Here is a 26542-nt window from a genome sequence, read left to right as displayed (position 1 = left end):
CTCAAGGACTCACCAGGGTAGGAAGAACAGTATAAAACAGGTTAACAGAGACTCAGATATGGCACCCCTCTTCCAGCTCTGTGGGGGCAGGGCCCAGAAAAGGAAGAATGTCCTCGCCAGAACTCTGTCTAGGAGGAAGACTGCCTACCCCCAGCTCTTTCTTCAATGTCAAACTACTCAGTTGATCCCCATTTGTCCCTGCTGTCGCAATGCTGGAACTCAGTGAGTAAGTATGAGTGAGTACATGTGCAGGAGCTTTAAGAGAAATGCCTGGTAATCCAGTAACCTTCCATCTCACTCAGATATAATCTGAGCTGGCTTTTACAGCCAGAAGTTATGGAGACTTTTCTTCTTGACACTGGGTCCCTGGGCTGGGGGGCCTGGTGTGGGGCTGGGACACCCTACTCCTGAGGGGGGAAATCTTCAGCTGTGAAATCTTTCCCAACTTTTAACCAACACACATGGATTTGGGAACAGCCTGTTCCATGTCTCCAACCTTCCTACCAATATCCATCCAGCTTCTTCTTATATCCTTAGTTGTAGGCCTTCTGTTCAGCTAGACTGCAGTCAGTTCTAAATGATGGTTATTCTGTAGTATAGTTGTAACTTTGATATGATTGTGGGAAGATTTGACCACTGCATTTACTTATGCCACCAACTTAACTGAACTTTTTTAGACCTTTACTTTTATTTATTTATTTTTTTAATTTTGAAATTAATTTTAATGGGATAATATTGACCAATTAGAGTACAAAGGTTTAAGGTAATCATCTCTATGGCATGTAAACTGTTGATTGTGTTCTGTGCCCATCACCCAAAGTCAAATCATTATCCTTTGCTATATATTTGTCCCTCCTTACTCCCCTCACCTTGAACCCTCTCCCAGGTAACCACATAACTTTTATCTCTGTATTTCTTCCATAACAGTGGTACTAATTTGCATCCCCATCAGCAGTGAAAAAGTGGATATCTTTTTCTCCACAGCCTCTCCAACACTTATTATTACCTGTCTTGTTGATACTAGCTAATCTAACAGGTGTGACATAGTATCTCATTCTAGTTTTGATATGCGTTTATTGAATAGCTAGTGAAGATGAGCATCTTTTCATATATCTCTTGGCCATTTGTATGTGCTCTTGGAAGAAGTGTCTGTTCAAGTCCTTACCCTATTTTATTTTATATTGATAATTTATTTTTTAATTTTAATTTATTGTGTTTACATAGATTCTGGTGTCCCCCCCAAATGCATCCTCCTCCCCCGTGTTCTTCACAACATCTCCCTTTTCCCCTCCCCACACCGCCCTCACCCTTTCCCTCCAGGATTACCTTTTCTGCTCTCTATAACGTTGTGTTATGTGTGTATAATTTCACCAATCTCTTTCCCTTTCCTGATTCCTTCCTATCATCCCCTTTCCCTCTGTTCGCCTTCCCTCTGGACCCATTGATCCCACCTCTGTCTCTATTCCATTCCTCAGTTCATATTGTTCATTGGATTCCTCAAATGAGTGAGGTCATATGATATTTTTCTTTCTCTGCCTGGCTTCTTTCACTTAACATAATACTTTTCAGGTCCATCCATGCTGTTGCAAAAGGTAAGATTCCCTTCTTTTTCATGGCCCCATAGCATTCCATTGTGTATATATACCACTACTTTTTAATCCACTCCTCTTATGACAGGCACTTGGACTGTTTCCATATCTGGCTATTATAAACAACGCTGCCATAAACATGGGTGTGCATTTCTCCTTTTGAATCAGTGATGTGGTGTTCTTGCGATATATTTCTAAAAGTGAGATGGCTGGGTCAAAAAGCAGTTCCAGGCCCTGGCCGGTTGGCTCAGTGGTAGAGCGTTAGCCTGGCATGCAGGAGTCCCAGGTTCGATTCCCGGCCAGGGCACACAGGAGAAGCGCCCATATGCTTCTCCACCCCTCCCCCTCACCTTCCTCTCTGTCTCTCTCTTCCCCTCCCACAGCCAAGGCTACATTGGAGCAAAGTTGGCCCAGACGCTGAGGATGGCTCCATGGCCTCTGCCTCAGGTGCTAGAATGGCTCTGGTCACAACAGAGCATTGCCCCAGATGGGCAGAGCATCGCCCCCTGGTGGGCGAGCCAGGTGGATCCCAGTCGGGCACATGCAGGAGTCTGTCTGACTGCCTCCCCGTTTCCAACTTCAGAAAAATACAAAAAAAAAAAAAAAAAAAAAAAAGCAGTTCCATTTTTAATTTTTTGAGAAATCTCCATTGTTTTCCACAGTGGCTGCACCAGTCTGCATTCCCACCAGCAGTGCAGGAGGGTTCCCTTTTCTCCACGTCCTCGCCAGCACTTATTTGTGTTGTTTTGTTAATGAGCGCCATTGTGACTGGTGTGAGGTGATATCTCATTGTGGTTTTAATATGCATTTCTCTAATGATTAGTGATGTTGAGCATTTTTTCATCTGCCTATTGGCCATCTGTATATGCTCTTTGGAGAAGTATCTATTCATTTCTTTTGCCCATTTTTTCATTGGATTATCTTCCTGGTGTTGAGTTTTACAAGTTCTTTATAAATTTTGGTTATTAACTCCTTATCAGAGGTATTGTTGAATATGTTCTCTCATTGTGTGGTATGTATTTTTATTTTGTTCATATTGTTTTTAGCTGTACAAAAGCTTTTTAGTTTGATACAGTCCCATTTGTTTATCCTGTCCTTCATTTCCCTTGCCTGTAGAGATAAATCAGCAAATATATTGCTGCGAATGATGTCAGAGAGCTTATTACCTATGTTTTCTTCTAGGATGCTTATAGTTACAGGACTTACATCCATTTTGATTTTATTTTTGTGAATGGTGTAAGTTGGTGGTCTAGGTTCATTTTTCTGCAGATAATGGTCTAATTTTCCCAACACCATTTGTTAAAGAAACTGTCTTTACTCCATTGTATGCTCTTACCTCCTTTGTCAAATATCAATTGTCCATAAAGCTGCGGGTTTTTTGAGGGTTTTTTTTTTGTATTTTTCTGAAGCTGGAAACTGGGAGGCAGTCAGACAGACTATTGCATGTGCCCGACCGGGATCCACCTGGCATGCCCACCAGAGGGTGATGCTCTGCCCATTTAGGGTGAGGCTCTGTTGCAACCAGAGCCATTCTAGCACCTGAGGAAGAGGCCATAGAGCCATCCTCAGCGCCTGGGCCACTTTGCTCCAATGGACCCTTGGCTGTGGGAGGGGAAGAGAGAGACAGAGAGGAAGGAGAGGGGGAGGGGTGGAGAAGCAGATTAGCGCTTCTCCTGTGTGCCCCGGCCGGGAATCGAACCCAGAACTCCTGCACGCCAGGCCGAAGCTCTACCACTGAGCCAACTGGCCAGGGCCACTGCGGTTTTATTTCTAGGTTCTCTGTTCTATGCCATTGATCTCTATGCCTGTTCTCATGCCAGAACCAAGCTGTTTTGAGTACAATGGCTTTGTAGTATAACTTGATATCAGGAAGTATGAACCACCCACTTTATTCTTCTTTTTCAAGATTGCGGAGGCTATTTGTATTCTTTTTTAGTTCCATATGAGTTTTTGGAATATTTGTTCTATATCTTTGAAGTATGTCATTGGTATTTTAATAAGAATTGCATTGAATTTATAAATTGCTTTGTGTAATATAGACATTTTAATGTTGTTTATTCTTCCTAACCATGAACACGGTATATGCTTCCCCTTGTTTGTATCTTCCTTGACTTCTTTTATCAATGTTCTATAATTTTCTGAGTACAAGTCTTTAAACTCTTTGGTTAAATTTAATTCTAGGTACTTTATTTTTTTTGTTGCAATAGTGAAGAGGATTGTTTTCTTAATTTCTCTTTCAGACAGATCATTGTTAGTTTATAAAAATGCCTCTGATTTCTGAGTATTAATTTTATATCCTGCCACCTTGCTGACTTCATTTATTAGGTACAGTAGTTTTTTGACTGAGACTTTAGGGTTTTCTATGTACGGTATTATATCACCAGAAAATAATGATAGTTTTACTTCTTCTTTTCCAATTAGGATGCCTTTTATTTCTTCTTCTTGTCTGATTGCTGTGGCTAGGACTTCCAGAACTATGTAGAATAAGAGTGGTGAAAGAAGACACCCTTACCTTGTTTCTGATCTTAAGGAGATTGCTTTTAACTTTTGTCCATTGAGTATGATGTTGGCTGTGGGTCTTTCATATGTGGCCTTTATCATGTTAAGGTATGTTCCCTGTATTCTCACTTTGCTGAGAGTTTTGATCATAAATGGGGGCTGGATTTTATCAAATACTTTTTCTGAATCTATTGATATTATGTGATTTTTCTCCTTTCTTTTGTTTATGTGATGAATCACACTGATTGATTTGAGAATATTGTACTAGCCTTGCCTCCCCAGAATAAATCCCACTTGATCATGATGTATGATTTTTTTCATGTATTGCTGGATCCCGTTTACCTTTTCAAAGAATCAGCTCTTAGTTTCATTGATTCTCTGTATTGTTTCTTTAGCATCTATGTCATTTATTTCCATTTTGATCTTTATTATTTCCTTCCTTCTACTTCCTCTGGGCTTTACTTGCAGTTTTTTTCTAGTTCTTTTAGTTGCAGGGTTATGTTGTTTATTTGAGCTTTTCCTAGCTTCTGAAGGTATGCCTGTAATGCTATGAACTTCCCTCTCAAGACTGCATTTGCTATGTCCCATAAAGTTTGAGTTGTTGTATGTTCATTTTCATTTGTTTCAAGGAAGGTTTTGATTTCTTCCTTGATCTCATTGTTGACCATTAGTGATTTAATATCATACTGTTTAGTTTCCAAGTATTTGAATGTTTTTCAGTTTTTCTATTGTAGTTGATTTCTAGTTTCATCCCATTTTGGTCAGAGAAGATATTTGATATGGTTTTAATCTTCTTAAATTTGTTGAGGCTCATTTTATGCCCTAACATGTGATCTATCCTAGAGAATTTACCATGAGCACTTGAAAAGAATGTATATTCTGCTGCGTTAGGGTGAAAGGTTCTGAAGATATCAATTAAATCCAGTTGATCTAGTGTTTCCTTTACTTTTTCTGTTTCATTATTAATTTTCTTTCTTGAGGATCTATCTGGTGTTGTTAGTGGGGTATTGAAATCTCTTACTATTATAGTATTGCTAATGATCTCGCTCTTTATTTCCATCAAAGTCTGCTTTTTATACAGTGGTACTTGGAGATATGAACGGTAGACCAACATATGAATTTTTAAGATACGAGCTGCGACTCGGTCTGTATTTTTGTTCAAGATCTGAGTGAAATCCCGAGATACGAGTCTTGATTTGGGAAGCTGCCGCTAGTTGGCACATGGGTCCAATATCGGCAGTTTGATATATGAGTTGACTGACTTATGAGCTCAATTACAGAATGAATTAAATTCGTATCTCAATGTACCACTGTATTTAGGTGCTCCTATATTAGGTGCATAGATATTTATAATGGTTATCTCTTCCTGTTGGATTGCTCTCTTTAACATTATGTAGTGACCTTCTTTATCTCTTACTATAACCTTTGTGTTAAAGTCTATTTTTTCAGATATAAGTATTACTATCTTAGCATTTTTTCATTTCCATTTGCACGAAATATTTTTTTCCATCCCTTTACTTTCAGTCCATGTGTATCTTTTGTTTTGAGTTGGGTCTCTTGTAGACAGCATAAGTACAGGTTCTGTTTTCTTATCCACACAGCTGCTGTATGTCTTTTGATTGGAGCATTTAATCCATTTACATTTAAGATTATTATTGATATGTAGTTGTTTATTGCCATTTTATTCTTTTGATCTACATTACTCCTTTACTTTATATTTTCCCCTTTGTTCTGTTTACAAAAGGCTCCTTAACATTTCCTGCAGCATTGGTTTGGTTGTAGTGAATTCCTTGAGGGTTTTTTTTTTTGTTTGTTTGTTTTGTTTTGTTTTGTCTGGGAAGCTTTTTATTTCTCCTTCAATCTTAAATGATAGCCTTGCTGGATAAAGAAGTGTTGGTTGTAGGCTCTTGTTTTGCATTACTTTGAATACTTCTTGTCATTCCCTTCTTGCCTCAAGTGTTTCTGTTGAAAAATCAGATGTCATCTTTATGGGGGTTCCATTGTAGGTGATTGACTGCTTTTCTCTTGCAGATTTTAGTGTTCTTCCTTTATCTCTTGGCTTTGGTATTTTAATTATGATGTGTCTTGGTGTAGGTCTCTTTGGGTTTCTCTTTAATGGGATTCTCTGTGCTTCTTGAACATTTGTGACTCTTTCCTTCATCAATTTATGGAAGTTTTCAGCTATGATTTCTTCAATCAGGTTCTCTATCAGTTGTTCTTTCTTTTCTCCTTTTGGAACCCCTATTATGCGGATGTTGTTTCTTTTATGTTGCCACAGAGCTCTTTTAGAATTTTCTCAGTCTTTTTAATCCTCTTTTCTTCTTGCTTTTCTGCTTCCATGCTTTCACTTGTCTTGTCCTCTAAATCACTGATTTGACCGTCTGCTTCATCCAGCCTGCTTTTAATTCCTTCTAGTGTGGTCTTCATTTCTGATATTGTGTTAGTCATTTCTGACTGATTCTTTTTAATGATTTCATTGTCCTTTTTGATGCCTGTTATCTCTTTGTTTAGGAGCTCATTATTTCCACCTATTGTTGCTCTAAGATCCTGAAGCATCCTAACAATCATTATTCTAAACTCTGCATCCAGTATCTTGGTTATTTCTATCTCATTCAGTTCTTTTTCTGGGGATTTCTCTGTTGATTCATTTGAATTCCATTTCTCTCTCTTCTCATTTTGTCTTTGTATAGACTGCTGATTTGGATGTGCTATTTGTATAGCTAGCTGAGTATAGGGTTGGTGTTTTCTGCCTCCCGCTTTCAGTTTTGTTGTTTCTAGATCTTCTTGGGTTAGCCTCAGCTGTAGTTTGTAATCACTGTGGGCTACTTGTCTGCTGCTACTGCTCTTTTTGCTATTTGTGTCATTGTTTTATATACCTTAGCTGGGTCACGTGTGAGGAGCCTTTCCTTAAGATATCACTCTAGCTAGGGTTGTTAGGTCCTGAGCTGATGCTCTCAGTATCTGGCCACTGGATGTACCATTCCTGGATCTGCCTGGCTGGAAAATGGCATAGACCAGTGGGGGTCACTGCTTATGACTGGCCTATAGCTACCTTCTTGGAGCTACAGGCAATCCAGAATTTGTAGCTACCTCTGCTGAGCCCTGATGCCCTTGTAAATATCAGCTGCACTCCTAGGCTGGCTTTTATCTACTCTTGGCCAGTGTGTGTGGCCTTTCTATTCCCAACATGTGGTCTTTCTGCCAGCCCCCACTGCCAACGCCTCCTTAGACACTCAAGCACCAGCATTGCCAGGCACACGGGCTTGTAGCTCAAGCTTCCCCACTGATGTGGGGGACTCCTAGCCTCACTGGGCTCTGCTCCCCACAGTTGCATGGAAGGACTCTCTGGATTCCACCCCTCACCACTGATGTGCAGGCTGCCCAGCTCCACCCCTCACTACTGCATGGGCCAAGCACCACGGCCGCTGCCACAGCCAGGCCCTCCCACCCTTTGGAAGGTACTCAGCAGTTTGTGGGAGTGGTGTAGCTTAGACCTCAGGACTCAAAACCTGTGTCCTCGATGTGCCCCTGCTTCTAAGCATCTCTTTGCACTGACTGGACCAGGAGAGCCTCTGGTGGGTGGGGTAATTGCTTCCCTTTGTTGGCTTTGTTCTCCCAGGAAAAAATAGTCACTTTAGGTTTGGGGAGTGACCCAGTACAGGGGTCAGGGTGGCTATCCCCCACAGTCTCTCCCTGTGCCCCAAAGGCTGCACTCTTCTCTTGCTACTCCAGTCCTCTGAGCTCTCCCCATTCCCAGAGCCCTGGGTAAGTGGCTGTGAATGAAATTTTCTGTGTGATCCCTTTAAGGTGGAGCCTGGATCTGAGATTTCTGTCTTCCTCTCTCAAACAGTAAACCAGCTCTTCTTTCAGCTAAATACTGTCTGTAAGCCTCCTCAGTCTCCAGGGCTCCAGGCTGGTTTTCTGATCCTGAGGCTGAAGACCCACAACTCTCCAGGCAACTCTCCCTACAGCAAGATAACCTCCAGGCCGCCTCTCACTCCTGGGAGTAGGGCAGCCCTTTCTGCATCTCTGCCCTTCCTACCAGTCTCAGTGTGGCTTCTTCAGTGATGCTTGGTTATAGATTCCTCTTAGTTTAGTCCAAAGTTGGTTTTACAAGATGATTGTTCCTAAGTTAAGTTGTAATCCACTTTGGTTCTGGGAGGTGGGAGTTGTAACATCAGCCTACTCCATCACCATTTTCACTCTTCCTGTGGTGTCTTTATGAAGATTGGCTCATTGGTAATGACCACCAGGCCACTGGTTTTTCTTGTTCTAGGAATGCTTTTTGAGAGTACTATTTTCTCTTGTTGTATGTGAGTATTCAATGCAGTTGGTCTTTTCATGGGTATGGTTATCCCTTCAGGCTGGCTGTCTCTAAGTGTCAACCTTGATCACATGTATCACACACTGTGGAATGTTTGTTCTATTGGATGTATTTATTCCCCACAGTATCTGGTGCCTTCTAGACTCCACCTTTGTGCATGCTGCTTGTGTAGGTAGATGAGTCTAGGGTTGGTGTTGTCTGCCACCCACTACCAGTTATGTTGGCTCTAGATCTTTTTGGGTTGGAGTCAGCTGTTGCTTTTAACCTGCTGTGGGGTACTTATGTGCTGCTATGGCTCTTTTCACTGTTTGTGTCTGCGTTTTCTGTGCTTGGATAGTTTGGGAGGGGCCAGACTTTGTATAAGGAGTTTTGCTTAGAGATGACATTAGCTCTTTAAAGCCCCAAGCTCTGTAAAATTTGTCTCTACTTATCAGCTGCTCCACCTCCTCTTGTAGCTGCTTGGTCTTCACACAGAGTCTTCTGTAGTAAGACTATAGTGTGAGCTCAGACTGGCCTCACTCGACCAACCTCTCTATAGGTTGCATGCTTGGTGGTTTAGGGCAGCTGGGTTGGGAATACAACATTACTATGACCCCCTACCTCAGGAGTCTCTTGACCAGGAGCTCAGTATGGGGAATGTGGCCCTTAATCCAGAGCTTAATCCCTAAGCCACTGCTGGATACTCAAATTTCATTTCTCCCCAACAAGTTGAGCAGTAGGAGGTTTAGACCAAGTGTGGCCAACAGTCTCCTCTGCAGAAGTACTTTCAGCTGGTGAGACCCTGGTCTCAGGGAGGAAGACTGAGAGCTTCCTCTCCTGGGGCTGACTGTGCCCCTCCTGAAAGTGGCTAAGCTCCTCAACCAGATCCAACAATAGGCTCACAGGGACCCACACATTATATGTCCATGCTCCAAGCCTCTCTCTCTTCCCCCTGTGGAATCTAGCCCAGAAGGGCAGGATATCCAGTGCCCAGACTGACTGAATGTGAAGCTTCATCCTATCCAAAGCATATGAGCCACTGTGTCGGTGCTGATCACAGAGAGTGGAACTCATCTCAGCTGGGCCAGTTATGCAGAGCCTTTCCTTAGGATACCACTCTAGCAAGCACTGTTAGGTCCGGAACCAATGCTTTTCACAGCTGGCCCCTGGATGTGCCAGCCCTGGTCCTTCTTGGCAGGAATGCAGTGCAGACCAGTGGGAGACACTGCCTGTGACTGGCCCTCAGCAACCTTCTTGGAGCTACAAGCAATCTAGAGTTTGTGGCTGCCTCTGCTGGGCCCAGGTGTACATGGAACTACCAAGCTGCACTTCTAGTCTGGCTTTTACCCACACTGGGCCTGGGGGAGAGTCTGCTTAAAAGACCAAGTTTCCTTGTGTCCCACCACCTGCAGCCTCTTTCTGCTGGCTACTTATTGGGCTCAGCTGCTAAAAAAAGCCTCTGCTAGGGTCTAGCACAGGCATAGCCAACATACGGCCCGCAGGCCGGATCCGGCCCGCATAATGAGTTTATGCGGCCCGCAATCAAATTTTTAATATTCTTCGCTACTTTAAAATCTCAGCTACTCAGAAGCAGAAGCGTCTTTGATCATTGGAAATCGAGATATTTAAGAAGATAGTGATACATGGAAAAGAATTCCGCGTGTGACTAATCTAGGGTTAACTTCCAATAATTGGTCAAATGGATTCACGATACTTCTTTATTTTTTAAAAAAATTCCATTATAAAAATTTACAACTTTTGTACTTGTCTGTACTCGATATGAACTGTTTGACATTTAGCGGTGGCAATATGAAACCCACATTCTTTTTTTAAATTAATTTTAATAGGGTAACATTGATAAATTAGGGTACATATGTTCAGAGAAAACATCTCCAGATTATTTTGACATTTGATTATGTTGCATACCCCACACCCAAAGTCAAATTGTCTTCCATCACCTTCTATCTTGTTTTCTTTGTGCACCTCCCCTCCCCCACCCCCTCCTTCTCCTTCCACCCCGCCTTCCCCCACCCCCGGTTACCATCACATTCTTATCCATGTCTCTGAGTCTCATTTTTATGTCCCATCTATGTATGGAATCATATAGTTCTTAGTTTTTTTTCTGATTTACTTATTTCACTCAGTATAATGTTATCAAGGTCCATCCATGTTATTGTAAATGATCCGATGTCATCATTTCTTATGGCTGAGTAATATTCCATAGTATATATGTACCAAAGCTTTTTAATCCACTTGTCCACTGATGGACACTTGGGCTGTTTCCAGATCTTCGCTATTGTGAACAATGCTGCCATAAACATGGGGGTGCATTTCTCCTTTTAGAACAGTACTATGGTGTTCTTAGGGTACATTCCTAATATGTCTGATAAGGGGTTAATAACCAAAATTTATAAAGAACTTGTAAAACTCAACACCAGGAAGACAAACCATCCAATCCAAAAATGGGCAAAGTACCGGGTTCGATTCCTGGCCAAGGCACACAGGAGAAGCGCCCATCTGCTTCTCCACCCCTCCCCCTCTCCTTCCTCTCTGTCTCTCTCTTCCCCTCCTGCAGCCAAGGCTCCATTGGAGCAAAGTTGGCCCAGGCACTGAGGATGGCTCTAAGGCCTCTGCCTCAGGCGCTAGAATGGCTCTGGTTGCAACAGAGCAACACCCCAGATGGGCAGAGCATCGCCTCCTGGTGGGCGTGCCAGGTGGATCCCAGTCAGGCGCATGCGGGAGTCTGTCTGACTGCCTCCCCGTTTCCAACTTCAGAAAAATACAAAAAAAAAAGGCAAAACAAATGAATAGACACTTCTCCAAAGAAGACATACAGATGGCCAATGAAACCCACATTCTTTTATGCAGAGTTTGCCAGTACGCACTCAAGGTCAAACAATCCGTTATTTTTTTGGTCAAGTGTGCTGAATCAAGTGGCATTGTATCTTAGACAATAGCTGCAGTTGATAACTGAAAACATGTCCAGGCTGTTTATAAAATGAAATAATTGTTTTATTTGCAATATAACCCCTTGAAGCTCATTCTATTAATTAAATATTGTTTTGATAGATTGTGATACAGTTCAGATATTTATACAATATGTAATTATATTTTTATTAAAATAATATTGTATATTAAAATTTTTTCACTCACTTACACTTATTCATAAACCAATTACATAATAAAATTTTGTTTACTTAAATGAGTTGTTTTTGTATTTAACATTTTTTAATTTTAATATTTCGTTTGGCCCTTTAAAAAAGTTTTCTTTCTAATCTGGCCTGGGGGCATAAACTGTTGGCCATGCCCGGTCTAGCATGGGCAGCAATTCAGGTATTAGGAAGAGTGTTGGGTGTGGCTCCACCCCTCGGCCCCAGGTATCAGTCTGTCCAGACTATTTTCACAGTCCTCAGTAGGGTGTGGCCACAGTAGTCCAGTGGTTGTGTCCTCTGAGACCCAGAGGTGTGGTCTTCCTGCTGTTTGGAGAGTTTCTAATGAGTCTCCCATGAGGTGGAAGCACCAGACTTAGAATAAGGAGCTGTGGGGGAAAGCTCTAATCTCAACACAGCAAACCGAGTCACTGACGCTTCCCCTGCTTCCTGGCCTCTCAGAATGACCATCACCATGACTGGGTTAGGAGAGATGCCTGAGGGAAGAGCAGTTTCTTTTCCTCAGAATGATGCTGCACAGAAGGAACACTCTGCCCTAGAATGATGGCGACTGCAGTATTGGAGAATGATTCAGCACAGGGGTTCCAGTGGCCGTCTCTCAGTTTCCCTCCGTGGGCCTCCAACCTTATACTCTCTTCATGCAATTCCAGATCTCAGCTCTCCCTCCAACAGAGCCCCAGGGAAGTGGCTGTAAATGAGGTTTTCTGCATAGGCCCTTTAAGACGGAACCTGCATCTCCTAGAGTTTATTCTCTTTCTCGCAGACAGAAACCCTGCTCTTTTCATTGCCAAATGCTTTCTGGGCACTTCTTCTAGGCTCTGGGGCTCTACAATGGGGATCCGGGCCTGAGGCTGAGCACTCACACCTCTCAGGGTGACTCTTCCCACAGTGAGAGTCCCTTTAGACCCTCAGCCACCCATCCCTCCTGGGAGCGGGGCAGCCCTTTCCACATCTCTGCCCTTCTTACCAGTCTCGGTATGGCTTCTTCTGTAATCCTTGGTTATAAACTCCACTTTCTTTAGTTTAAAGTTCGTTTTTCAAGATGATTGTTCTTAAGTTGTAATCCAATTTGGTTCTGGAAGGCGGCAGTTGGTAAGTCTGCCTACTCCATCGCCATCTTGGAATTTCTTTGATCTCTGCTTTTATTTCTTCTTTGACTTAGTCATGTTTTAGAAGTATGTTGTTTAATTTCTACATTTTCATAAATTTCTTTGTGCAGTTGAATTCCAATTTCAAAGCCTTATGATCAGAAAATATGCTCAGTATAATTTCAATCTTCCTGAATTTATTGATGTTAGTTTTGTGACCCAACTTATGGTCTATCCTTAGGAATATTCCATGCATATTGGAGAAGAATGTATAATCTGATGTTTTGGGATGCAATGTCCTGTAAATGTTTATTTTGTCCATTTGGTCCAGGGTCTCATTTAAGGCCAATATTTCTTTATTGATTTTCTGTTTGGATGCTCTATCTAAAGCTATCGGTGGTGTGTTGAAATACCCAAGTATTATTACATTTTTGTCAGCTTCTATTTTTAGATCAGTTAGTCGATGTCTTATATATTTTGGTACTCCTTGGTTTGGTGCATGTATATTAAGAACTGTTATGTCTTTTTTGATACAGTGTCTCTCTTATCATTATGAAATGTCCATTTTTGTCTCAGGTTACCTTTGTTTGTCATAAAGTCAGCATTTTCAGATATGAGTATGGCTACACCTGCTTTTCTTTGAATATTATTTGCTTGGAAAATCGTTTTTCAACCTTTCACTTTGAGTCTACTTTTGTCCTTGCATTTTAGATGTGTCTCTTGAAGGCAACATTTGGTTGAGTTTTGCTTTTTGATCCAATCTGCTACTCTGTGCCTCTTTATTGGTGAGTTCAGTCTATTCATATTTAGGGAAATTATTGACACATGAGGATTTCCTATAGTCATTTTATGTTTTGTTTTCTGGTAGCTCTGTATTTTTGTTTTGTTCTTTTGTTTGTTTGTTTGTTTGTTTCTGTCTGTTGTTTTTACTTGGTGGTATTCCATACTTCTCTATCCTATTCATTTTTTATGCTATGTGCTTCAGTAGTAGCTTTTTAGTGGGTGGTTACCATTACATTATTAAAAGAAAAATGTTCATATGTACAGCAGTTCTTTGTCTTATGAGTGCTTCTGCACTCCATCCTCCTTTGCTTCTGCAGATCTTTATCCTTGCCCCTCCTATGTTATTTTGTCACAAATTATCCTTGTTTTTATTGTGACTTTGTTGGAGATTTCACTTATAGGTTTGATTTGTTTTGTTTCTTGTGTCTGGCTGAATAACCTTTTGAGTATTTCCTGCAGTGAGAGTTTTCTGGTGATAAATTCCCTCAGCTTCTGTATGTCTGCAAAGGTTTTTATTTCTCCTTTACATATAAAGGATAACATTGATGGACATAGTATTTTTGGCTGGTAATTCCTCTTTCAGAACTTTGAATGTTTGGGTCCATTCTCTTCTGGTATGTAGAGTTTCTGCTGAGAAGTCTGATAATAACTAATGGACTTTTTATTATATGTCATGTGCCAGGGTCCAGCCCCGGGGGGGATCCAGGGGTCCCACAGGAGGAGACAGCGTCGGCGATATCGAGTGAGAGAGCTGAATTCTTTTCTTTCTCTTTATTCTCTAGTTAGCATTTACTGCCAGGCATCTCTACCAAATGCTGGTCTAGCTTTCTTTTTATGCACACACACTAAGTTACAATCACATGGTATTTTGTTTCACTGTGGTTACATGTTTCCAGATAACAGTTAATTCATATCTATAAACTATAAATCAGGTGGTAAGTTATTCAAAGTACAGTTATACAATAGCAATAACAATATTGGTACAAACTTCTAAAAGATTAGTACTAATTAATAACTCTACTGTTGTTGTGAGTTAAGGGCACAGAGAGAGATTAGCAGACGAAATCATTAAGGACTAGCAAAGGCCCACCGCTTGCTCAGGCAAATGGCCTTGAGTTCATGCAGTGTCCTAATTTTTCTCACAAGACTTCAAAAGGCTTGCTTATTAAGAAATTGTCATAACATCAAGAGTAACTTTTGCTTAAAGATATATAGAGTGCACCTGCAAGATAGCTTAGTAGCAACATAATATCAGAAGGCATTAATTGCTATTGCTTCTATGGATTCTTCCATATTCCTCTTTATTATCTGAACAAAAAACCTTGGGAAAGTATATAAATCTCATGAGAATGTCTCACTGAGAAAGCCCAGTAACTGCCTTTAGTGACAAAACAAGTCTTTTAACAAAACATTCTTTACTTGCCAGCTGCACTCCTATCCAAGGCCATGCAACAGGCCACTCCACTACACTTTACCTAAGATTCTAATGTCTAGTTAAACTTTATTTATTTACTATATTCATATACTAGCTAAGTTCTAACTATATTCTTTCTAACATGATTAATAAGAAGAAATTCTCCTACAAACTTAACCCTTTATGAGGGATATCATGGCCAGCCTCTTATGTTTATGAGCCCAGTTCAAGGGGCTTACAGGCTTTTCTGTGGAACTTACACCTTCTGTCTCATTTCCAAAGAAATTACTACGAATCTACAGGGAAAGCACGGTACTATTATTCCTGTGCCATAAATAATAGCACACACCCAGAAAAAGGGGGAATATAAGGCCAGATTAATTCAAAAGATTAAAGGGGGAAGTATCGTTGTGCCTTTCCTTGCGGTGACTTTGTCAACCCGCAGCTGTTGGTCTTTACTGCGGTGACTCTATCTTCTTTTGCTGTGACTTTGTCAACCAGCAGTTGTGGATCTTCTCCTGCTGTGACCTAGTTAGCCAGCATTAGTGGATCGGCTCCCGACAGTCATGTTCTTTTTTTTTTGACAGAGACAGAGAAGAGGGTCAGAGAGATGGACAGACAGGGACAGATAGACAGGAAGTCAGAAAGATGAGAAGCATCAATTCTCTGTGGCACCTTAATTGTTCATTGATTTCTTTCTCATATGTGCCTTGACCAGGGAGACACAGCAGAGTGAATGACCCCTTGCTCAAGCCAGCGACTTTGGCCTCAAACCAGCAACCTTTTGGCTCAAGTCAGTGAGCATGAGGTCATGTCTATGATCCTAGCCAGTGCTCAAGCTAGATGAGCTCAAGCCAGTGACCCTGCACACAAGCTGGTGAGCCCGTGCTCAAGGCTGCAACCTCAGGGTTTTGTACCTGGGTCCTCCGTGTACCAGTCTGATGCTCTACCTTCTGTGCTTCTGCTTGCTCAGACTCTTATGTTTTTCTTTTCCTTAGCTACCTTGAGGATTCTTTCTTTGTCATTGATTTTTGACAATTTTAATATAATGTGCTTTGGAGTAGATCTCTTTGTGTTGAGGTAAGTTGGCATTATGTTTGCTTCCTGGATTCAAAGCTCTAACTCTTTCCATAGACTTGGAAATTTTTAATCAATTGTTTGTTTGAATAGGCTCTTCATTCCCTTCTCCTTCTCTTCTTCTTCTTCTCATAAACCCATTAGTCTTATATTGCTCTTTCTGATGCAGCCAAACAATTTTTGTAGAGCTCTCTCAGTTTTTTAATTTTTGAGTCTCTCTTCTTCTCTCCCTTTAGCATCTCTAGTTGCCTGTTTTCAATTTCACTGATTCTTTTCTCTATCTGGCTTCTTCTATTAGCTACACTTGCTACTTCAATCTCAATTCATGTACTGTATTGAGTTCTTCATCTCTGTTTTTAAAGTTTCAGTTCCCTTGGTGAGGTACTTGTTTTATTCATTAATTTTTTTTCTGAGCTCATTATGTTGCCTATTGGTGTTTTCTCACATATTGTTTTGTTAGAACTTTAATTTTGAATTCTCTATCATTTAACTCCAAGGTTTCCATGTGATTGAGTTTTTTCTGGAGATGTTTTATTTTCTTTCTGAACTATGTCTCTGTCTCTGTCTCATGTAGACATGGTACTCAATATCTTCTTGTTTGATAGCATTTGAGAATGGTATTGTTAAGAATCCTAACAAAACAATAACTAAAATGTTAAAAATTAATATAAAAATAAAATAAAAATTTAAAAATTATGACAAGAAGAATCACAGAAAAAAGATTGAAAACAAAGAAAAAATTAAAAACAAAACACCCACAAAAATAAGAATAAAAATATAAAAATTAAAAAAATAAAATTCAAAAGAGACAAAACTAATAAGAAGAAAAATAGGAAAAAAAGGTTGAAATTTTTTGGTTTTGAGATTTTTTTTTCTAGTAAGTGTCAATGTATTATAAGTTTTAGCTCTTAAAGTTCCTGGGCTGTCCTCCTCTGAGATGTTGCTGTTGTAATGATATAGGCAGGGCCACAGTCACATTGGTGGTTGGAGTGTGTTGTGAGGGCTTTACAGCTTCATCTTTACACCTTTACAGCTCTAGCAGTTGTGATCTCAGGCTTCCAGGTGCTCCTCCCCACTTAACACACCTAGGGACCAGATGTGGATTACCTCTGTTCTTCAGGGGAGAGAGTGACTCTGGAGAGCTAACTGTAGGGTTTGTTTCTGTCACTCTCCATACTGTGAGATGAGGAAGGAAGGATTGGGAAGCTGGGGGTCAGCACTTTAGTTTTCTCTGTCTTTGCTGAGTGCAGGCTGTGACCCTGTGCTCTGGCCACTTTAGTTTATCTCCCTCTCTGCCCCTCTATCTCACTGCTCCTCCCAGCAGGAGACCTAGTCACTCTGAGTTTCCCTCTCCATAATTCTCAGTAAAAATCCAAACAGCCTGAGCTTCCTTCCTCCCCAAAGTTGAATAGAAGGAATAAAAAAGAAAAATCAGTCACTCCAGATTTTTCTCCTCTCCTGAGCCCACCACAAATGTGTTTGATCTTCCCCCTACCTTTTCAACCCATCTCACCTTTAGTCCATTAGGTGCATGGATCTTTTGAGAACACCTGCAAGCCCTGCTAGGGTTCCTTCACTGCATTATACGTGTTCAAACTTGTTGAAATTTCAAGGGGTAAGATCAGAAGTATTTGTTAAACTGCCATTACTCTGATGTCATCCCATATTGGTCCTTTTGATTACTCAACCTAAACTGATACCCAGGAAACAACAACCTACTCTGTCAAGTAGAAAGACAGAAAAAGTTTGAGAGTCACCCTTTACCTAAAAGAATTTTAATAACTGAGGCATAACATAATATTTTGGGAACATTAAATAATTAATCATAAAATTTCTGATTTAATAGCTGATCCATTAATAAATGTATAATTGGAAGTATCTGACTGGAGACAATAATGAGCATTATTGGAGGAGTGACTGTAAATTGCAACTCCTGGCACCTGTAAGTCTCAATTTTACATAGTCCTTTTTGGAACATAATTTTCTCTGTGGTCTTCTTTATTTCTGGTATCTCTAAGAAGGGAAGTATAATTTTAGGTACATACTAACAGAATTTGAATACAAGGTACTTAGACAAAAGTTATAGTCTATTTTAGAGATGAAATTAAAGGATGCTGTAGTTATTGCTCTGGCTAAGGATTTTTTTGGCTGATGTAGTGTATGGGTATCAATTTTATTATTTATTTTATCACATGCAACCTAATGTATAAGATACCTTTTGAAAATAGTGGGGGCGCTTTTATAGATGTTAGGGATTTTATTAGTCATTTTGGGTTACTATAACAAAATACCATAGATTAGGTGGATTTTAAACAACAGACATTTATTTCTCACAGTTCTGAAGTCTGAAAGTCTAAGATGAAGGTGCCAACTGATGTGTTGCCTAGTCAAGACCCTCCTCCTGGTTAGTAGGTAGTCATATTTTTATTATAACTTCACATACTGGAAGAGGTAAGAGATCTGTCTGTGGTCTCTTTTATAAAGGCACTAATCCAATTCATGGGAGTTCTGCACACAGTCAGTCTATAGAAGGGATTTATATACAACTTCCAATTTGCTTTAATAGTCAAGGAGAGTGGAATGGAAACATTATTACCATCTACTTTGCCAAGTAGGTTCAAAGAAGAGTCCACTAAAATGAATGACTTTTTTTTTTTCTTCACACAGCTTTCCTCCTAGAGTGCCAAGATCTATTCCATTCAATACCTCAGTTATGTACAAAAAGACTATATTTGTAGAGTTCACGGATCACCTTTTCAACATTGCCAAGCCCAGGCCACCATGGATGGGTAATGAAAACAATACTTACTATTTATTATGAAACTGAGTATCTTATTTCCTAGTAAGTATTTCGCAGTCTTGGGGCTACAGTTGAAGGGAAATGCTGCCAAAGAAAATATTCTTCTCTACTACCACCTCTCAGGGAAGTACACTGGCTGAACATCTTTAATCATTTTGCTGGACCCTCATTCTCTGCTTGTTCTCTATATATTAAAGCACCCTGGGCACTTTAGTTGGTTCTGCAACCCTTTGCCTATCATGCACTTCCAACTTATATATTAAAATGCTAGGAACTTATAAAAGAGTTTAGATTTAAGGATTTATTTAAAAAGCATTTTTCATGTATTTATGTCCCCTACCCCATGGAGGGAGGGAGGCCTCTCTCTCATATCAAGCAATATTGAAGGAAACTCTAGGAGAATTACTTAGAAGACTTGAAATAAGACCTCATGAGTTTCAGAGAAACTGACTAGTGTCTGGTTTTTATCTGGAAAAAATTTCAAGGCCAGGGTCTTGGGGGAATCTCCCATGATGGTATAATAAGGAAAGTGGGTTATAGCAGAAGCTAACTGTATTTCCACTGTTAGTATGAAGATAGGAAGGTCACAGGACAAGACTTGCGTCTAGAAGACTCTGTATGAGAGGCCTTCCTCCCAGGGCTATGTGACCCCAACAGAAAGTGTGTGTGTGTGTGTGTGTGTGTGTGTGTGTGTGTGTGTGTGTGATTGTACTGCAAGAAGCAGAAACTGCGAGGAGATATAGAAGTGATAGCTGGAGAGGACATATCTCATGCTAAGGAGTGGTAGAGTGGGTTATACATATATTTGAAGGAATAGGATCTCCAGAGAACTCATATAAGTTTCCTAATAAAGAGCCAGAATTTTGGCATATGTCACAACTAGGGGATACCAAAACTACTTTACCACTGCTCCTTCTAAGAAAGATGTTATTATCATGCTTCTTTTTCCATCCTTGTTCTTTTCCCACTAACTCCAACCTTAGAGGGTCCAGAGGCAGTAAGGTGAGTGGGAAAGGCAAATGAGGATATGAAAGCGAAAAAGCAGTGAAACTACCACACAAACAACCTTTTCTCATTGAGGTTTCTGTGCCTGTCACAACTTTGCTGGAGGAAGGAGGAACCCTTAAATTGCAGGGGAGATCAAAAGTCTGATAGTAGACTGGACTGGACTCATTAGTACCTAAAAATTATACTATTAATAAGTAAAGGGGAAATTAGGATTGTTCAAATTTCAAGGAATGGAAATTCTACCTAACACAATTAAAAACTATGAAAAATAAAGCTATTTCGTGGTTTCACCCCACTGAATACAGCCTATTCAATAAACCATTTGTAGTCATCTTATACTTAATATGTCTATAAGTCAGAAGTCTGGATTTTTCCTTTTACTTTTCTGTGTCATGCCCTGATTACTGGTTGTACAAACCAAAATCACAAGAGTCATCCCTGTGTCCCCTTCCTTCCTTCCTTCCTTCCTTCCTTCCTTCCTTCCTTCCTTCCTTCCTTCCTTCCTTCTTTCCTTCCTTCCTTCTTTCCTTCCTTCCTTCCTTCCTCCCTTTTTTTCTTTTTTCTATCTCCAACATCCAAATCATCAGCGAGTCTTGTTGACTCTTCCTCCAAAACAAGTTCCAAATCTGCTTACTTCTTGCAAATTCCAAACTCCTCTAAATTCCTGTGGCCTACAAAGGCCTACATGTTATATTCCCTGCTTCACTCTATCCCACTATTTTCTATTATTCCGCTGATTATTTGCCTTGTTTCAACCACATGTTATTCAGCTATGCCAAGCTAATTTCTGGCTCAGGACTTTTGCATTTATATTATCTATGTTGAATGCTCTTCTACCAAATCTTTACAAATCTTGCTTTTTTTATTAGTTATATTTCTGCTAAAATGCTAACTCCTCAGAGAGGCCTTTCTTGACCACTATACTTGAAGTATCTGTCACCTCTTGCTTCATCATTTTCTAACACATCATCATATATTTTAGCATTTATAACAATCTGAAATTTTCTTGTTAATTATGTGCTTAATGTCTTTTGAATGATCTGTCTCATTCACTACTACATATCCTCTGCCTAGAACAGTTTCTAGAATATAATATAAACTCAGATAGTATTAGTTAAATGAATGAATGCATTGAATGAATTGCCTGGACTCTGTCCTTAAAACAACTATGAGGTTGAACTGGTGATAGAAGTTTCTACATTCATTCATTTAACCACTAGTTTTTATCAGTAATTATAGGGGCATGCTTCCTCCCTGTGTCTTTAACAATTACTTTTATAAAAACAAGTTTTTTGGAGTGCCACCTTCCAAGTGACCTTTGGTGACCATCTCATTCTTGCAGGTCTGCTGGGTCCTACCATCCGGGCTGAGGTTTATGACACAGTGGTCATTACACTTAAGAACATGGCTTCTCATGCTGTCAGTCTTCATGCTGTTGGTGTATCCTACTGGAAAGCTTCTGAAGGTGAATCCAATATCCTCTTATTTTTCTGTCTTCTAGATATAAACGAATATTGAGTATAAAGTCATGCAACTGTGAAGTTAAGAACATTGTCATTTTAGTCTAATACCCAATGTTTTTTATTTGGTTCCCTGTCATTCTATGGTGAACCAGGCTATCGACCCTAAAATTACAACTTCATCTGCCTTTCTATACCCAAAAAACGTCCTAGGGAGGAATCAAGACTCATGGTATAAACTTGAAACAAAATTCTCCTTCTCCTTCCTTAGATTTTTTACTTTTCACATATTTTCTCTTTCTCCTCCCCCAAATTTCCAAATATGTATGCCACATGTGATGAGAGCCAACCAGCAGAAGCACAAGCTGATCTTGTTAAAACAAACAACCAGTTTGGCCACAGTCCCCACTCCAACTATCTTCTCCTTAAACTTCACAGTGCAGGAAGGTAGTGAAGAGGATACTACAATTGACCATAATATTATCCAGATAGATTATGACATATGTAGATCAAGAAGATTTAATAAAGTCATTAATACATTATTAGAACACATGCCCTATGTTGTACCTAGCTATGCTTACATGTTGACCAATTTCTCATTCTGAAATTGGAAGGCCTTAATTTTCTGGGTTGCACTCATGAGGCCAGGATCAACTTGGGTTGGAAGAAGGAGACAGGATGGAGCAGATAGTATACAAGTTCTGGCTAAAGCCTGGATGGCTATTTCCATGAGGCTTATTGACTTGGGAGCTTCTAGAACAAATCCAGGGACATTTTAGGGAGGCCAGGATTCTCACAACTTTGCAGCTGGGGCTAAGCATACAGATAACTCTTTTGTACCCTAAGCTAGGTAAGGTCTGGGAAAGTAGATTATCTAATCTCTCATATAGGCATCTGCAGTGGTTCTGCCTAGGAACAACATAGTGAGATGATGTTCTGATGCCCATTTGGTTTATGGTCCTACCATAAGCCTTTATATTTTTATGTTATGATCCACAAGCTCCTGACCTTCTTATACTAGTCTGGGGGCCTCAGATTTTCAGGTAAATCTGTGATGATGTTAAATATCATTGTATATGTTTGTTGACCTTTCTGATATCTTTTTGTAAAGTATTGATCAAGTGTTTAAGTTTTTGCCTTGTTAAAATAAAGGAGTTGTTTATCATTTTCTTACTGATTTTTAGAGGTAATTTATATTTTCAGAATACAAATTCGATGACAGACAAATATTTGCATATCTTTTTATAGACTGTGTGTTGAATTTTCACTCTTTCAATAATTTTTCTGGTAAACAGAAGTTCTTAAAGTTAATGAACCATGAAAATTCAATAGTTAGTAAAGCACAAAAATGTATCACATTTTTCCTTTTTAGAGCTTTGTATCCTGTTTAAAGTAGTTTGATGACTTTTAGTACATTTAGACAGTTGTACAGTCATCAACACAATCCAACTTTAGGACACTTCTGGCATTTCAAAAAGTTCTCTCTTTGTATTTCAAGTCCCATTTCCACTCCCAGTCCTAGGCAACTACTGATACGCTTTATATCTCTATGCATTTGCAAGCCTATCATTTTTATCTTCCAGGCCAACTCTGGTAAAGTGTATTACTATTCAGCAAATTATCATTCCCTACCCTAGAGTAGGAGGAGTATATTCTCCCACCACATTGATGTTGAGTTTAGCCGTATGACTTGCTTTGGCTAGTAGAATCAAAAAGCATATGATGTAAGCCAAGATAGTTCACATGCAATATGTGTCAAAGGAACTAGAGCTGCAAAACTTGGAGGGAGATCTGAGAGACAGCCTGGGATGTAAAAGTCAAGAAGTATCAAATTCAGGCCCTGGCCGGTTGGCTCAGCGGTGGAGCGTCAGCCTGGCGTGCGGGGGACCCGGGTTCGATTCCCGGCCAGGGCACATAGGAGAAGCACCCATTTGCTTCTCCACCCCCCCCCTCCTTCCTCTCTGTCTCTCTCTTCCCCTCCTGCAGCCAAGGCTCCATTGGAGCAAAGATGGCCCGGGCGCTGGGGATGGCTCCTTGGCCTCTGCCCCAGGCGCTAGAGTGGCTCTGGTCGCGGCAAAGCAATGCCCCAGAGGGGCAGAGCATTGCCCCCTGGTGGGCAGAGCATCGCCCCTGGTGGGCGTGCCGGGTGGATCCCGGTCGGGCACATGCGGGAGTCTGTCTGACTGTCTCTCCCCATTTCCAGCTTCAGAAAAATACAAAAAAAAAAAAAAGAAGTATCAAATTCAAAGCTTCTGAGCAGAGATCAGAGAAAAGATAAATAGCTGACAGTACCAGAAAATAGGATGGAGTATCCCCTGAAGCATTTGGCTTGTGTTGGAGAAGTTATACCTAGGTGCCACTGAGCTGGGTCCTCTAGGACTGAGACCCACCAAAATCCTTGGCATGTGGACTCGGAATATGTTGTAACTCTTACTGGACATGGGAATTTGGGATATCTGTGCAGGCTAGCATCTAGGATCCCAGGCTAGGCCAGGCTCACCAGCAGCAGGGAATTGAATAGGGGTTATATAGAACAGACAGCAAATGGCCATAGTTAAAATAAAAATTACACAACCAAATGAAATTGTATCACTAAGTTCATAATACCTCAACTCAAGTGGTCCCTCAGCACTACCTGGCCATCCTAATGCTACATTTCTTCCAATCCACTCACCGTTGCTCTCCCCAAGAAAGCTATAGTATTTCATACATCCTTTACCTCTCGTCAAATCTCCCATACCTCTCTTAAAACCTTAGTATTAGGGAAAAGGACATCCTTTTCTTAATTAAATATTTCAAGCAAAGAAATGTATAGAGAATAATATAGCAAACATGTATCCATTACCTCACTTTGCCAAAACTTAACATTTGGCCATCTTTGCTTAATTTAAACATTCTAGATATATTTGAAGCCTCCTCTGTACCCCTCTATGATCTCCTCTCTCCCTACCCAAACATACCCACTATCCATAACTTGATAATGACCCACAATTACACAGACAACTGAACCACATACTCCATTCCGAGGTACCAACTCAGGTTTTCTAAATATCCACCAGGATGTTCCACGCACAGGTGTTGGTATGCTGTTGCTTCTTAATGAAACCAGTTGTCCCTAGTACCCACTGGAGGGGGTGCCCCTGTACCCAAGAGAGCCTGACTTTATAATGAGGACCATGCACCTGGAACTTGGGGATGGCTTTTGGATGCTGAGAGTTTGTAGTAAAAGCATTGGCAAAGCAGGGGCAGTGCAGGGGTCGCTTGCACTGCTCTGTTAAAGAAAGTGTATAAATATTGTAGGATAAGATGGTGTATAAATGAAGAGTGCCCTGAATGTTTTGGCTGCTCTGTAACTTCTGAGACCATTATGAAGCTATAGTGAGTTGCTAGAAAAATGTTTCAATAGAAGCCTAAATGTTATGGTGAGTGCCTTTAAATATTTTCTACTTCTGTCTATTGAAACGACCTAGATGCAATGACATTTCATTAACAATGAACACATTTAGTGCTCAAATTAGAATAGAAGTATCAGGCTAATCCAAGGATCAATTTTAACATCACTAAAGATAGGACAGCCAGAAAATATCTACCCCTGATGTGATATGCCCCTCTAGAGAGAACCAAGTTAAAAAGCATTTTTAACTCACCAGTGCTTATTAAAGAGTCTAGGACAAAGTATATAACTAATATGTGTCTGTTGAGTTGAATTGACTTCAATTAGTTTAAAATATGCAATAATGGAAACAGTTGGTTAGAGTGTGAAAGTCTCAACCACTTATGTTTGCATTAGTTGTCTAGAACAGTGGTCCCCAACCTTTTTTGGGCCACGGACCAGTTTAATGTCAGAAAATATTTTCACGGACCGGCCTTTAAGGTGGGACGGATAAATGTACAAAATAAAATTATGCGACTGGCATAAAAACTGTGGTATTTTAAATATAATTTTTGAACTTACGATATTTATTGGGCTAAGTTAAAGGAGGACTGAGCATGTCCTCATTATTCAGGCTGTATTTAAATTTGTTATTCTGGCCCTGGCCGGTTGGCTCAGCGGTAGAGCGTCGGCCTAGCGTGCGGAGGACCCGGGTTCGATTCCCGGCCAGGGCACATAGGAGAAGCGCCCATTTGCTTCTCCACCCCTCCGCCGCGCTTTCCTCTCTGTCTCTCTCTTCCCCTCCCGCAGCCAAGGCTCCATTGGAGCAAAGATGGCCCGGGCGCTGGGGATGGCTCTGTGGCCTCTGCCTCAGGCGCTAGAGTGGCTCTGGTCGCAATATGGCGACGCCCAGGATGGGCAGAGCATCGCCCCCTGGGGGGCAGAGCACCGCCCCTGGTGGGCGTGCCGGGTGGATCCCGGTCGGGCGCATGCGGGAGTCTGTCTGACTGTCTCTCCCTGTTTCCAGCTTCAGAAAAATGAAAAAAATAAAATAAAATAAAATAAATTTGTTATTCTGACAACGTTTCATGTCTGACATCAATATGTAATATGATAGGTTTGGGCTCGCTACCAATCATGAACCTAAGACAATAAAAATAAACATGAATCCACTGTGTACTCATATGCAACTTTATTAGAAGCATCCTCTTAACATCGCACCAACAACATAACATGAGTAACATCCTCTCTGCCTCCAAACACTTTCCAGTCGCTATGGTAACGTTTAAACATGCCTTAAAAAAGGATACAACACAAAAACAAATATAAAGTGCATGAAAAATACAACTCACCATTGTTATGAATATTGTAAGTTAAGGGTTATTTATTATAATGTTTATATAGAATGAGAGATAGTAGCCTATCTCTCAACAACCATAACGCTAAATCAGTGGGAGCCCTGAGCTTGTTTCTCTGTATCGAGACGCTCCCATTTAGGGGTAATGGGAAACAATGACACCCGAAGTGTGTTGCTTATGTCCAGTCTATTCCATAATTTTATTTTGGTTGCTGTCACTGCAGAAAATCCCGCTTCTCACAAATAGAATGTCGGGAATGGCAACAGGGTTCTAAGTGCTTTTGTGGTGATCTCGGGGTATTCTGCCATGACTTTAATTCAGAACACCGGCAGAGTTGTAGTCTCGAACATATTTTTTTTTTTTCATTTTTCTGAAGCTGGAAACGGGGAGAGACAGTCAGACAGACTCCCGCATGCGCCCGACCGGGATACACCCGGCACGCCCACCATGGGGCGACGCTCTGCCCACCAGGGGGCGATAATCTGCCCATCCTGGGCGTCGCCATGTTGCGACCAGAGCCACTCTAGCGCCTGAGGCAGAGGCCACAGAGCCATCCCCAGAGCCCGGACCATCTTTGCTCCAATGGAGCCTTGGCTGCGGGAGGGGAAGAGAGAGACAGA

General features: G+C 40.8%; 1 protein-coding gene across 2 annotated transcripts in view; it reads left to right on the top strand.

Annotated features, from left to right (window-relative positions):
• The window catches only part of F8 (coagulation factor VIII), a 216840-nt gene that overhangs the window by 18658 nt on the left and 171640 nt on the right, over nucleotides 1–26542 (top strand). For both annotated transcript variants that reach the window (XR_010747809.1, XM_066356154.1), the window contains exons 2-3: nucleotides 18591–18712; nucleotides 21074–21196. Coding sequence is in view for 1 of the 2 variants with exons in the window: in XM_066356154.1 (XP_066212251.1) it covers nucleotides 18591–18712; nucleotides 21074–21196 (245 nt within the window). In the remaining variant the exon portion in view is untranslated. The remainder of the gene's footprint in view (nucleotides 1–18590; nucleotides 18713–21073; nucleotides 21197–26542) is intronic.

Source organism: Saccopteryx leptura, chromosome X (assembly GCF_036850995.1).
Source record: "Saccopteryx leptura isolate mSacLep1 chromosome X, mSacLep1_pri_phased_curated, whole genome shotgun sequence".
NCBI lineage: Eukaryota > Metazoa > Chordata > Mammalia > Chiroptera > Emballonuridae > Saccopteryx > Saccopteryx leptura.
The sequence above is the reverse complement of the archived record's forward strand: the minus strand, read 5'-3'. Positions and strand labels throughout refer to the sequence as shown.